Source organism: Parasteatoda tepidariorum, chromosome 2 (assembly GCF_982258835.1).
Source record: "Parasteatoda tepidariorum strain Cologne lab strain chromosome 2, Ptep-v5.0, whole genome shotgun sequence".
Classification (NCBI taxonomy): Eukaryota; Metazoa; Arthropoda; class Arachnida; order Araneae; family Theridiidae; genus Parasteatoda; species Parasteatoda tepidariorum.
In genome coordinates this window covers 95935428-95949889 of record NC_141756.1, presented here as the reverse complement: position 1 = coordinate 95949889, position 14462 = coordinate 95935428, and the positions used below count along the sequence as shown (strand labels likewise).

General features: G+C 27.3%; 1 protein-coding gene across 1 annotated transcript in view; it reads left to right on the top strand.

Moving 5' to 3' along the window:
- Positions 1 to 8506, top strand: part of LOC107452752 (isocitrate dehydrogenase [NADP], mitochondrial) — a 30837-nt gene extending 22331 nt beyond the window's left edge. The window contains exons 5-10 of the mRNA XM_043044987.3: positions 1874 to 2010; positions 2094 to 2245; positions 2915 to 3027; positions 5746 to 5843; positions 6802 to 6894; positions 7410 to 8506. Coding sequence (XP_042900921.2) covers positions 1874 to 2010; positions 2094 to 2245; positions 2915 to 3027; positions 5746 to 5843; positions 6802 to 6894; positions 7410 to 7491 — 675 coding nt within the window. The 3' untranslated portion in view covers positions 7492 to 8506. The remainder of the gene's footprint in view (positions 1 to 1873; positions 2011 to 2093; positions 2246 to 2914; positions 3028 to 5745; positions 5844 to 6801; positions 6895 to 7409) is intronic.
- Positions 8507 to 14462: the final 5956 nt, after the last annotated feature.

The following is a 14462-nucleotide window of genomic DNA, read 5'->3' as shown; positions in this document are numbered from 1 at the left end:
CGTACCAACTCCAGTTTTTTCCTCCATCAGGTTAATGTAATTTAAGTATAAAAATAATAAAGTATTTAAAAAAATAAGTTGAAATTTCTTGAAATTGAAGTTTGGTTTCTCTATAAATTATTTTTATCGCTGCTATTTAATTGAATTCATCAATATGACAATCTATTTTAATTCATAAAAATTTCATAGATTAAATATACATTTAAGTATTAAAAAGAAAAATTTTCTATGTGGTTTTGTCATAAAAAAAAAGTGCCAAATATTTCATTTTGCATGTAAAAATCAAACTTTCTTGCTAGGTTATGAACTTGACCTAGGAAGTTAGTATATTTTATAATAACATTCAGTTTATTGTACATTTCTAAGCATGTTTTAGGAAATTTTTTATATAAAATTTACTGCAACTAAAATTTATTAATCATATATATAAAATGAAACCTGTGTCAATAAGTTTACATCTTTATTGATGTAGAGGAAGCTATTCTATGAAGTTTCAATGTTACCCAGCAATAGAATACTTTTAGAATTTTTAGAATAGAATTTTAGTAGTATCAAAAATGTTCTTTGCATTTGTAAATATTATCATACTATTTGCGAAACTGCTTTTTACACACATCATACCAAATGATTGAGCAAAAAAGTATTGACTTACTCACTTGAATTGATTAATTTTTATGAGTTAGGCGGCAATATGTTTTGTTGACTATTTTTTAATGAAATTTTTATTTGATTGCAATTTTTTAATAAATCTATTGAATATATATTAATTAATGAATTAATTATTAAATTGCATGTACTTATGTAGTTTTGAAAAGAACAAAGTTATGTATTTTTGAAAATTTGTTCAATCAAAAGTCAAAAACAATGTTAGTGAACCATATTTAGAAGGTCTACTTGTCAACTAAAGTCTATAAAGATTATGATAATAGGAGGATGCCAACTGCTACGGATTTCTTGCAATTTCTATTTAAGTTTTCTAATTAAGGGATTATGGAGAGTTTTAAAAATAATGGGAAAAGTAAAAATTCTCCTTTTTTATTTTTAACCAGTGAATAATTTCCTATTTATTTGCTTCATAACTTTAAAGAATTTTTTTTCAAATCTTTTATAAAATTTTCAATTTATTTATTATGAGAAAGATGGCAGAATATCAACCCACAGTTTAGTTAGTACTATAGAGAATTATCTGTTATTCAGAGGTGATTGTGCTCCAGAAAAAATCCGGATTCCCGGATTTTTCCCTAACTGCGCTCCGGAAGTTTCCAGAAATCTTAGGTCCAGAAGTTTTAAGAAATCATCGATCACATTTATGTATAAAAATTCTTGATTATTTTATTTAAAAATATTAGAACTAGGCCATGGCACAGAATAGATCAAGATGGCAAAAACTTATTGGGTACGCTTTGACCTGTCATGGGCTGTAGTGCCCAAGAAGAAGAACTAGAATTTATACTTGGCATTTTCATTTATAAATATTTTTTCTGGTAGAATAATAAATGTGATGAGAGATAAAAATAAACTTATACATAATTATTCATTTAAATTATGCTGTATATAATTTATTTAGAATTCAATGTTTTGAAAATATCAATGATTTAAATTTATAAAGACATTATACGTCTTTAATGATTTTACTCAAGAAATTTTTCGGATTTTTGAGTTGGACTCACAATCACCCCTGGTTATTACAAATATCCAAATTAGCATTTAATTGAAAAAGAAAAATGTTTTCAAAATCAGTGTTGCCACATTTGGTTAAAGTTCCATCAAACTCTACATCTAATAAATAATTATTAAAAATTAGCTTTACACCTTTTTAAAAAAAGAAATTCAAGCTTCACAGCTTTACTAATCATTATTTTTCTTTCTGTAGTCCATCAAGGGTTTTGCCAAAAGCTGCTTTGAATATGCTGTAATGAAAAAATGGCCACTCTATCTCAGTACCAAAAATACAATTCTCAAGAGCTATGATGGAAGGTTCAAAGATCTTTTCCAAGAAATTTATGACAGGCATGTATATTGTACAAAATGTATTTGTAAAATGAGGCTTTGCATTTATGCTTTATTTAATAATGTTTGTTTTATTTTATTAGGGATTACAAAAGTAAATTTGAATCCCTTGGTATCTGGTACGAACATCGTCTTATTGATGATATGGTTGCTCAAGCTCTAAAATCCTCTGGAGGATTTGTATGGGCATGTAAAAATTATGATGGAGATGTACAATCTGATGTTGTTGCTCAAGGTAATTATTATTTTATGTATTTGTTGTAATATGTGTAAATGTATCAAATGTGTAAAGTGCGTTAATTTCTATGGGGAAACTGATGAAAAAAGTACGGAAAAACATTGATATTTATCAATATCTTAATATGTATCTTTAACTTTTTTTTGTGTAAAAGCTTAGCAAAAATCATTTTATGATAAAAAAATTATTTTTAATCATAAATGCAGAGTAATTAACTATTTTAAGTAATCTTTCTCTCTCATATTTTAATACCTTTAAAACTTGTTTATTTTTTAAATATTTTACTTTAATTAAATATTAGTCAAATTTAAGGTACATTAGAAGAATAATATTAATAGATATAAGTTTCAGTGATCTTATTCAACATTTCTTTGATAACTGGAGCTATTACGCTCTCTCTGTATACCATTACAAAGTAGATAAGATCACTGTTTAATCTATCTTATTTGTTATGAAAAATAAATTGATAAAGATTGTAAGGATAAAAGCTTCAGAAAAAAGTTTAGTACAAACAGTTTGCAACTTTGTTTAATTATCGGCAATAGAAAATTCTTAATGAAATATTTTTTTGGTTAATAGATTAAATTGGATAAATATTTTAATAATTGTATAAAATGCTGAATTAGTTAAATGATGTTTTAAGTTAAATGAAGTTTGTTTTTATAGGTTATGGCTCATTAGGTTTGATGACCAGCGTTCTAGTGTGCCCGGATGGTAAAACAATTGAATCTGAAGCTGCTCATGGTACTGTAACAAGGCATTACAGGGAACATCAAAAGGTATTTTTCTAATTATTAAAAATATACTCTTCTGATTTTATAATTCTATACTTTATTATAAATGGTGAATAAATTTTTAATTAACATAATTGTAACAAAATAATCTGTGATTGCAGCTATCATGTATTATAGTGTAAATGTATTAATATAAAGAATATTTTTGTGGATTTTTCTTCCATATTTTAAAAGGTAATTAAAAATTGTTTAAACTAGTGTATTTATTAATTTTGTTGTTTGATTATTTTTGTTTACATCGAATTAAATTTTTCTGTTTTGACAATTCATACTTTTTTTAACTTTAAAATTTTTTGTTTCAACAGTAGATTTAAAAATATTTTATTTTTACCCGATTGCTGTTTAAAAATTTGTTTTGCAACCATTCATTTTAAATTGTTTTATAAATATAATTCTTTTTAAAAAAGATTTTTAACATTTCTTTTATAATTAAATTTTGTTATATTTTACTTTGCATTTTATTAGATTATTACTCATTTCTCTTTGACAATCTTTTTAAAATTTATATAAACTTCACTCATTTTAAATTAGTCCAATGCATTTACTGTATTATGTTAACTGTTAATAAGTTAATATTAAATTCTATGTTTAATTCCCCTTAGCTTTATAGTTTAATTTTTAAATGCTTATTATAATTAAAAAGCTGTCAAAACTGGATTCGTGGAACTCTCAGACGTTAATGATATTTCTTTGGTTTTTGCCAATTGTCGAAATATTCCTGCATTTAGTGTTACACAAATATTTCTGTGTTAAACCTCGAAAGAGAAAAATCGTCTATATTTGAATCCCTTTAGGAAGACTTGCTCTTGTGAATGGATACAATAGTTTTTAAATTTTATATACAGTCAAACATAGTGAACATGGTTTATAGTGAACTCTCGGATATAGTGAATGAAATGTTCGCTCCCGTTCCTTGCTATACACATATAATATTATTTTTTGTGAATTTAGTGAACCAAAAAAAGAGAGGAAATTGGTTATTGTGAACTTTTTTCTGTCTTCAACTGATTTTTTTTTTCCTTAATTTTTTGGTAATTTTGAAATTTCTACATAAAATACATATACCTATTTTTAAAGTGGAATGTAGCCATAAGCATTTTTTCTTGTTTGCTTCTTCTATCTCAGTTTCTCATCCCTAAATAAAGGCCAGCCCTAAATTTTTTGTACGCAAGACGAAGAGTAATAAAAAATAAAAGTTGACACATTTTTTGTTACAACATATTGTTTTTTAATCATTTTTGTATTTTTTTTTTGTCGGTCATTTATTTTAATAGTGTGTAATAAAAGAGAGCAGTTCGGAAAAATTAGTTAAAATTGTTTGTAGTACGGATATAGTGAACTCCCGGTTATAGTGAACCAAAATTTCGGTCCCTTGAAGGTTCACTATAGCGCAGGGTTTCCGCTACGGTAGCTTTTTTCGCAAAATGCGAAAAGACCCCTCAAAAATGCTAAAATTCAGCAAAGCATTTTCGCATTTTTGCTAAAGGATTTTACTAAATTCCATTTAAAAAAAAAGCTTCCGCGAAAAACCATGACGCTAACATCCATGAAAAAAACTTGATCAAGCAAGAAGGAGAAAAAATCTAAATATCTTGAATGAAAATATTACTGATAGATTGGGAGATTTGGATAAAATCGAAATGTTCAATATATTTATACCTAGCAGGATGCCCCATAGTTCGGAAGAATTACAGCATTATGGTGTAAAGGAAATCCGTTGCATTTTCAATTTGTTTTGGGAATCTCCCAGAAAAGATTTTCAGTTTACAGAAACTGAGTTACTTTGTGAATGGGAATTATTTAAACACATCTTAATGCAACGATGTAAAAACATGTCATTTAATGAATTACTTTTATTTTTATATACCAATGATGTGTCTGAACAGTACCCATTAATAACTTCTGTTATAGAGTATTGTGCAACAATACCAATGCACACTGTTGACTGTGAAAGGGGCTTTAGCTGCCTTAATTTGATTAAAACTAATATTCGAAACAGGTTGTTAATCAACCATGTAAACAATTTGTTAATGATTAATATTGAGGGCCCTGAAAGTGCATTTAACTTTCAAGAAGCATTTGTAAAATGGGCAAACATGAAAGAAAGGAAGATTGTTAATTATAAACCAAAATGTTTTGATAAATAATAAATGTGTTTTTTTTTGTTGTAGGTATTCTTTTTGATATTCTTGTACATTAAGCTATTCTTTGTCAGATAACTTACAGTACTTGTTTGATATAAAGCAATTTTATAAGCCTAATAGCATTTTAGCATTTTGCGAAAACTTTTTTCCAGATTTTAGCTTTTTTGCTAATGAATTTTTAGACTCAGCTTAAACCCTGCTATAGCGGGGTTTGACTGTATTAAAAAGTTTTGAGTGGTACAAAAAATTTAACTCTATACAAAATAAAGATGAGATGCAAGACTAGCAAATGATTAACCTTTATTCTGAAGTTTCCCCAAGAAACAATTTACATTTCACTCATAATTGCCAAAATTAATTCAATTCTAAAGATAATATGTTTTGAGTAATTTAATTTGTTTAGGCTAAAAGCCTGAAGTTGATAGTATTATAGTATCATATCTGTGTGTATTGTGTTCATTACATGCTTGTCTGCGTGTCAGTACTTATGTTGTATGCTGTGATATACCACCATTTTGAAAACAACGTAATACTTATTTATTTTACCTTTGTATTTTAGGGTAACCCTACAAGTACCAATCCTATTGCTAGTATATTTGCATGGACTAGAGGTTTAGAACACAGAGCAAAGCTGGATGGCAATCAAGATTTAAAAAAGTAAGATTGATTTTTTTCTTATCAAAACAATATAAAGTGAAATTCCCAAAAGAAATAAATGTCTGGGATCCTTAGTGTTAAACCAGTTATCAGGGATACTAGTTAAGTGTTAAGTTAAGGTTGCTAGTCGCAAACCATGGATTTTTTTATCTTTTTTTTTAATTACTATAGTTTTTACCTAAAAAAACCCATAAAAAAGAAATAAAACTTTAAGAAATAATCAAATATTGTAGTAATTTTTTATTGCAATTTATTGATTTATGATTGCAATCTAAAAAAAAAATAGTATTAATATCCAGGCTATTTAAAATATCATATTCATAGTTAAATAAGTGAAAACTAAAAAACAGCAGTTGGAATTTTTTTTTTCCGAAATTCTTAAGAAAGGGAAATTGTAGTTTCGTTCAGTATTTCATGTTAGTTAGAACATACTATAACCTAAGTATATACAATAAAGAGCTTTTAAGATATCATAGCATTATTTTAATAATACTGTTAATTAAAAAAGTGAGATACTAAACATTAAAGTACTACATATAAAATATTGAATTCACGATTATAAATAGCATTCTAATATGAATACTCGAAACTGATTCTCAAATAATATATATAGATTGTTAAATTTTGTATTAAAACATATTTTTAAAAAATGATGTAAAATTTTTTTTACTTTCTGGTATTGTAAAATATAATTTGTTTAAATTAAATCTCTTCTTATGGTATGTATTGTAGACAATTGTATTAGCTATTTTTAGTTTCTTTCATTTTCCTCAGTTTCTTCGAATAAATTCTTCCATGTTTTTCGTCTACAACAAACTTATCATGGTTTATCTGGAATGCTATTTCTAAGTTGTTAACCATGAATGAAATTCAGGACACTGGATATAATCCTTGTAATCTTTAATAGCCAATCTCTCTGTTGATTTTAAGTAACAGTTCAATTTATTTTATTTTTTAGGTTTTGCAAGGTCCTTGAAAAAGCTTGTGTAGACACTGTTGATGCTGGTAAAATGACAAAAGATTTAGCTGGTTGTATTCATGGCCTGAAAAAGTAATTTTTAAATTTTATTTTACCCCATTTTAATATATACTATACTTATGTTCATGGCATTTAATGTTTTAAAATTGAAATATTTTACTGTTTAATTAACATTATTAATTTTATCTTTAGTCACCAAAAACAAAAATTAAGCAAATCTTAGGGGTTATCCAAAAATTATTTTTAATAAAGGATATGATTTCATTGTTAAAATTGCTATCATTACAAATTTTGAGTAATTTATGGTTAAAATGTACATTTCTAGGTATTTAAAAAAATTTTTTTTTCAGTTTGAACTAAATGTTATTATTTTAATTTATTACATTTTAAATAAAATTGTATATAAAAAAGAACACTTCATCACATTAAGTTTTGACTATAGAAAAAAAGTAGTTTTATTATATTATTTTAATAAATAAATAAAAAATACATTACTGAAAATTTTTTAAAAACTTGTTTGAGATGTTGTGTGTTGTTAGTTAATTTCATTTTATGATTCTGAATTTTATACATTTCTTTTTTTTTAGTGTGAAAGAATCTGACTATTTGTATACCATGGATTTCTTAGAAGCTATTGCCCAAGAATTGGAGAAGCAGCTAAAACTATGAAGTTAACTCAATAAATAAATGTCAGTTTTCACGAAATGAGCTGGGAGCAAAGAATAAATTTGCACTAATCTAATGAATAATCAGTTGCACTGAATAAATAGAACAGATCACTTAATTCAAATCAGATATTTATTTTATTTTTAATGCAAAACTTAGAACTTATTTTGTAGTGATTATTTTACTATTCACTAAATTAGAAAATGTTTTCTTTTCTTTTTTTTTTTAAAAAACTCTAATCTGTTATTATCTTTATTGTGATATTATATTTTGAGCTTCTTTTTCACTTTTCTAAGAGTCTTATTTTAATATTTTTTTTCCCCTGTAAATTATTCAACAACGCTGTATATATTTGTCATTTAAAATCAAATCACACTTAGATCAAATTAGTTCTTGCAAAATTTTTCGTAAATCTTTTAAATTTTTTTATATACAGTAGAATTAGTGATGAAATCTTATATTTAATGGTAGAATTTTTGAATTGTTTTTAATTTAGTGGGTTAGTTTGGACATTACAGTCTTATGTATATTAATACTTTCTGTACCTGGTTTAAGGTTTATAATGAAGAAAGAGGCTCTTTTTGAATAGTAATTATGTGATGTTTTACTCGAAGTGTTTGAGTTGTGATAGATAAGTAAATTATCATGCATTGTTAAATTAATTAAATTTAGGTTGAATTATTCATTACTCATTTATTAGATGCTTTTAATAATTGAAATATTTTGAGGTTTGAAGTCTTTCAATAATTTCTTTTTGTTCTGTTACCAAAGTTTATATTCAAATTTATGGTAGTGAAGTCTATATAGTAAATTGTTTCACAAAAATATGTGTTTAAATAATATCAAATCAGTGATATTAATTATACTAGAAATTTTCTTCATTATAATTTGCCTTTAATCTGTTTTTATTATCCATTTTATTTATTGCTGTAATTTTTTTAACAGAAGGACAAAGTGTAAAATGTATTCTTTTCATTGCTCCATATTTTTTCAAAAAATATAAAACATTTTCTTTTTATCTTGAGTTTTTGTTTCATTTACAAAACACACAAACCAACTCTTTTAAACAGTGCTGCCATGGTGTTTAAAAAACCTTAAGTCCTTGAATTTTGTTGGAAAAAATCAGAGCCCTTAAAATTTTTTTGATAGTTCTCGGAGTAATTTTCAAAATAATAATAAAAAAAACCCGAAAGACATTAATCACACATCACAACTAGTATAATCAGGATTAAAGAATAAATTTTTGCGATTCTTATCAAAATAATTTATGAATCACCCATAGCGATTTTAATTTAAATTGCCTCTTGAATTACGAAACATGTTGCGCTTCAATTTGCAAGTCATACATAATTTGTGATCTTCAAGGCTTGCTTCACATTTAATATAATCTTGATTCACGTATAACAAATTGCGGTTACGCTTAGTGAATCGTATTCATAAAGTTTAACAAATCACACTTTGACTTTAAGACTTTTAATTTATTTTAAAGAAAATAAATTTTGATAAATCTTAATTTGTTATCTATAAAATATTGTACTACAAAAGATTTTATTATGTTCAAAATACGTTACTGTTATTTTGAGGTAATACAAAGATATTGTATTATCAAAATTGAAACAGATATGTTAGTTAAATAGATACGTTTTAAATTTTTTTATCTAGTAATGTAAATTAAAGTTAATATAAATTAAAGTTTGATTTAACTAATTAAAAAGAAGAGTTCATAATTTAATAACTTTGCAATTACATAAATTCAATTATTTATCATAATGCTTGTTTGATGTCATAATTATTTTTTTATTATTTCTAAGATGCTTCATCAAATTCATGAAAAGTTTTACTGGTGACAGTTTTTAAAATTGGCTAGTATGCTAATGTTTTTTGATAGTCTGATCTAAACCAACAATGTATCTATCAAACTATTTACATTGATAGCTGTGCGCTGCAGATATTAAAAAATGTTACAATTGTTAAACAATGTAAAATTGATAAACTTAATAAGTCGAACCCCGCTATAGTGAACCTGGGATATAGTGAACACTCGGATGTAGTGAACTTTTTTAGCGGTCCCGTCCGTATTCCTATTTAAATAATGTTATTTTTAACGCTTATAGTGAACAGCTTAGAACTTGGAAACTCGGTTATAGTGGATTCAAATTTCATTTCTTTAAATATCTTTTTCAGTCCTCCACCTTTAAACTTGTAGGTGTTGGGACTGAAAATGAATGCATTCCTATAAAATGTGTCATATTACTCTCCTTAATGCTTATCACTTTTAACTATACTGTAATAAATGTCAAACAGATCATTTATCTTATTCTCCCCCCTCCCTGACAAGCCTCGCTTTATCTCTTTTCCCCAAGCTTGCTCTACAACTAGTTAACTTGGACACCTGCTGAATTTTTGGAATTTTTTTATCTGTTCAAACCATATTCTTTACAAATCACCCCTTGACAATCAAGAAGGGGAACAATTTAACTCATTCTACAGCTGCTCTCTTCATATTCTTACATTATCTATTTGAGACAAGATTTTTATTTCAAAAGCAGTGAAAACGGCAAATTCTCTAAAGAGAAAAGCGTTTTCGATTGAGGACAAAGTTAAAATTGTAAAGCGTATTGATGATGGAACCAATCAATCGACACTGTGTAAGGAATTTTCCTTGTCAAAATCTACATTTGGAAAAATCGAAGTGCAATTCTTGCGGCATACGACAAAAACATGGTTTCATCGAAAAAACTGCGTGGAGCTGAAAGAGAAAACGTAGAAGATGCTTTGTCAAGATGGCTCGAAATCTTGTTCAAAATGTAAAAATCTTGCATTCTTTGCACACAGTCGATAAGAAAATTGATGAACTCAATTTAAAATCAAATTGTGTTCAATCAAAAATTTTTTTCATAAAAAGTGAAAATAAAACTAATATTTAGCGACGTAATTACTTTTTCCATCAATTTTTGCTTTATTATCTGTTAATTAATTAATAATTTTTTAAATAACTTATGCAAAATTGCAAAGCCAATTTTCAATCATTCAACTGTCTTATGCAAAAAATATTCTTCAAAAAATTTGGATATAGTGAACTATCGGTTATAGTGGACACATTACTGAGTCCGCAGACGGTTCACTATAGCGGGGTTCGACTGTATATGCTCTTTCTTTAACAACTAAGCGTTGTGCTTTAAAAATATATAATTTCTGCTTCAATGTAATTATAAAATCTGCTTGACATGCACTTTAGCATTCTAACTACTGAGTAGATCCTTGAATTTTTTTTGAAAATTGAGTGGGAACCCTTTTAAAGAGGGAAAAATTAGTGTACATTCCATCGGTAGTAGTGTTAATTCCATCGAATTATTATTTTTTTAAATTATAAATTTTGATTTTTGTAAAGTTTTAGGTTAAATATAGGAATTTAAGTTTTGATGAAGTAAGAATATTCAAATGTATGCTTAATTTGTGCATTAATGTCACAATCTTTGAAAAATAATTTGTTTTGTGATGAATAATAGCTTTTTTTAGTTTTCCATTTGTGGGGTTCTGCATTGGATTGCAGAATTTTTTTTTATTTCACTTTATGTTGCATGGATGAATAAATTATTAAATTTTGGAATTAAAAAACTATGTTTAAACATAGTTTTTTAATTCCAAAATTTAATAAATTTTTCATTTATTTTTATAGTTAGTTTTTAGACAGAAACTATTTAGACCATGGGTCGCCAAACTTTTTTCATCAGCGACCCCTATATAATTTTTTGAAATCTCTATCGACCCCCATAAAAGTAATTTTCTGTTAATTAAGATAAAACTCTATTAGATACTGTGTTTGTACATTTATTTTAAGATTTAAACATTTATTAAAGTAATAGTACATTGTGTAACAATAGTTTTATGAAAAATATATTACTGTTGAAATATAAATACCTTAATATTTATTAAATAATAAGTAATTATAAATAAGTGGAAGTAATAAGCAACTACAGATTTATTGCTTCTTAACCAATGAGATGAGTGTGCCTGGTGTTTTTTTGCAAGGTTCGCTATATTGGGTTCAAAATTGGTCAATTTTAATTTTAAATCCCCTCGTAACTCCACATTTAATTTATTTCTGTATTTAGTTAAGATTGAATTTACGTGACTGAAACCGGCTTCAACCATATAGGAACTTGGAAAAGCTAGCATAAAAAGGCTGAGCTATTTCATGAAGTTCTACATATTTTTGCATTATATTTCTTCAAAATTTACTTATTGTTAAATTTTTAAAAAGCGTCTTTGCTTCAAGATCCGATAAAATCTCAGCAAACTCATCTTGCAGGTTGATGTCCACGTTTTTGATGATGCGTTTATTAATTTATGTTCTATAAAGAAACTGATATTAAGTCAATTATAAAAAAAAAAAAATTACAAATTTTACATACTCAATTAGATATTTAGGATTTACGTTTTAAGAACTGTTTTTTTCTTCGACCCTTCCGATTCGGATCGACCCCCAAGCTCAGATTGACCCCCACTTTTGTTAAATAGACCCCTGGGGGTCTATATAGACCACTTTGGCGACCTCTGATTTAGACTTTAAATTTCAAAAATTACCTATGCTGAAATATTCTAAAAGTGAGCAATAAAAGCAAACTACCAAAAAAAAAAAAATTCGATCTAGCATTTTTGTAAAGAAGACTACATACAATAGCTATGTTTACACCCTAGTTAAGAAAATTTGACACACTCTGAAACCTGTCCTACATGTCGTGCAAAATGATTTTTACAAATCTATATCACAGTAAAAGGATTTCTCAAACATAAAGGTCTGGTTTCTTAGGACAAGTGCCTTATCTCAGCGTCAGCGGGACGTTAACGTCCCGCTGACGCCAACAAAATACTGGTTTGTTAGCTCAAGGCCTGGTTTCTTAGAACTAGCGCCTTATCTGGGCGTCAGCGGAAAGTTGACGTAGAGCTGACACCAAAAAAATACTTTTTTGTTAGCTCAGCGTGAGCAGTCGGTCCTACGCAGACATTATCTCTCATTGCGCATGCGTTAATTACGTAAACAAATATTTATTTTGAATTTGTATTGATTTTGTTATTGTCGACCAGTGTTTTAGAGAACAAATAATGACTTTGTCCAAGAAAAAACACATTATAGCTGAGTTAAATGAAGAGTGCTATGTTTAATGAAGAAGCTATGTTTAATGTCAAAATCAAAATCTTGGCTGATTTCAACGTGCTGTTGGATGTTGTCCGCCATTGCTTCTGTGGTTAACGTCACGCTGTAATCCAACTGCAGTTGAGTTGGACGGCAATTGTAGTTCAAGATGAGCGTTCGATGACGCATACTATCAAACTCACAAATGGACCAATCAGAGGTTAGCGCTGATTTCCAGCTGACGACGTCCTGTCCTAAGAAACCAAGCCTTAAATGGAAGATAAGATATTGGTTTCGGGAACTAAATTTGTAGTGCAACTACAGAATTTAGATTTGTTTTGTACTCCAAGAGTCCAAACTTATTGGAAACGTTGCTTAATTTGAGAACTGAAAATTCAGACTATAGGAAATTCTAAAAGTGAAAAAAATGTTTGCATTTTTTTTCTAAATAATCAAAAGAAAAGCTTCATTTTCCAATTGAGTTCCATTACGATGCATTAGGATTTCAGTGAACAATTTTTTTCCAGCTTGGCAAAGGTGTTTGCATTTGAACATTTTCGTTTCTAGCTTTACATTGTTTTAAAGTTAGAAGCAAACCATGCATTTTAAATGTTCCTTAAATTATCTTTGAAAATATTAAGGAAAGCTTCTGCAAAGCTCTATAAGGGTTCAATACATATCTATAGAAAAAGTGCTAACAGAATTATTTCATTATTCAAATTTTTCTTGGAGAAATAAGATACCTTTATTTTAATATTAAAAAAATTAGATAAAAATCTTAATAGCTGAACATTGAGCTTTCTTTTTAAAATTAAGAGTGTTGGTTAAAAGAAACATTTTATATTTTAAGTAAAAGTAAATACCTATGAAATTTTTTTTCTTCCATTAAGGCATTTTTGAGTCCCAAATATGAAAAAAGTAATTTAATTAGCAGTGTTTTCATCATAGAAAAAAAATGGGTGAGAATTTCTCACCCTTTCTCAAAAACAGGGTGAGGTTTCAAAAAGTTAAGTGAGATTTCTAAAAACTCTTGAAAAAAAAATCATTTCTTTAATTATAATACATTTTTAACGTCTTCTATTTTTTAAAGCATTGTATATTTTTGGTGCATCATCATAGAAGATTTTGCCTTTAAGGTATTTGTCCATCTTACACAAGTGCATAAAAAATTTGAACATCTTACACGAAGAAACCTTACCTTCGGTAAACACGTGGTTGCAAATAAATGTGTTCTGAAAAGGGTTCTGTTGTTCGAAAAGGTTCTGAACAATACTGGTAAATAGGGAAGCTAGATAATGGGGCAGATGTTGAAAATAATGAAAGATCCAGGAAGAAAAGTGAAATGGGTTTTATTCTAAATGGCATAATTCGAAGCTTTTTCCAAAATTCGCGAATTTTGAAATTGATTCATAGAATGCGCAAATTTCTCGCGGTAATCATTTTTTAATGCGAGAAAAGAAAAAAATATGCGAGATTCTTGCGCTGTAGTGAAAACACTGAATTACATAACAAATTTTAATACTTAGTGATGCAACCTTCACTGAAAAAGGATAAATAAAAAGAGATTTATGGTAAAACCTTGACTAGGCGGACATCTTTTGGACTGAAAAAATTGTCCGCCTACCTGAGTTCTACTTTTTCAGGAAATATACACTAATAACTAAGTTTAACGCCATAAATTGTTTTTAGAATAATTGCACTGATATATAAATAATCTATAATTACTATTTGTATTCAGTTAAACTTTAAAATACATTTTTTCAATATAGCAAGAAAAAGCTTAATATACAGTAGGGAACCGATTATCCGGAATGATCGGGACCATTGCTATTCCGGA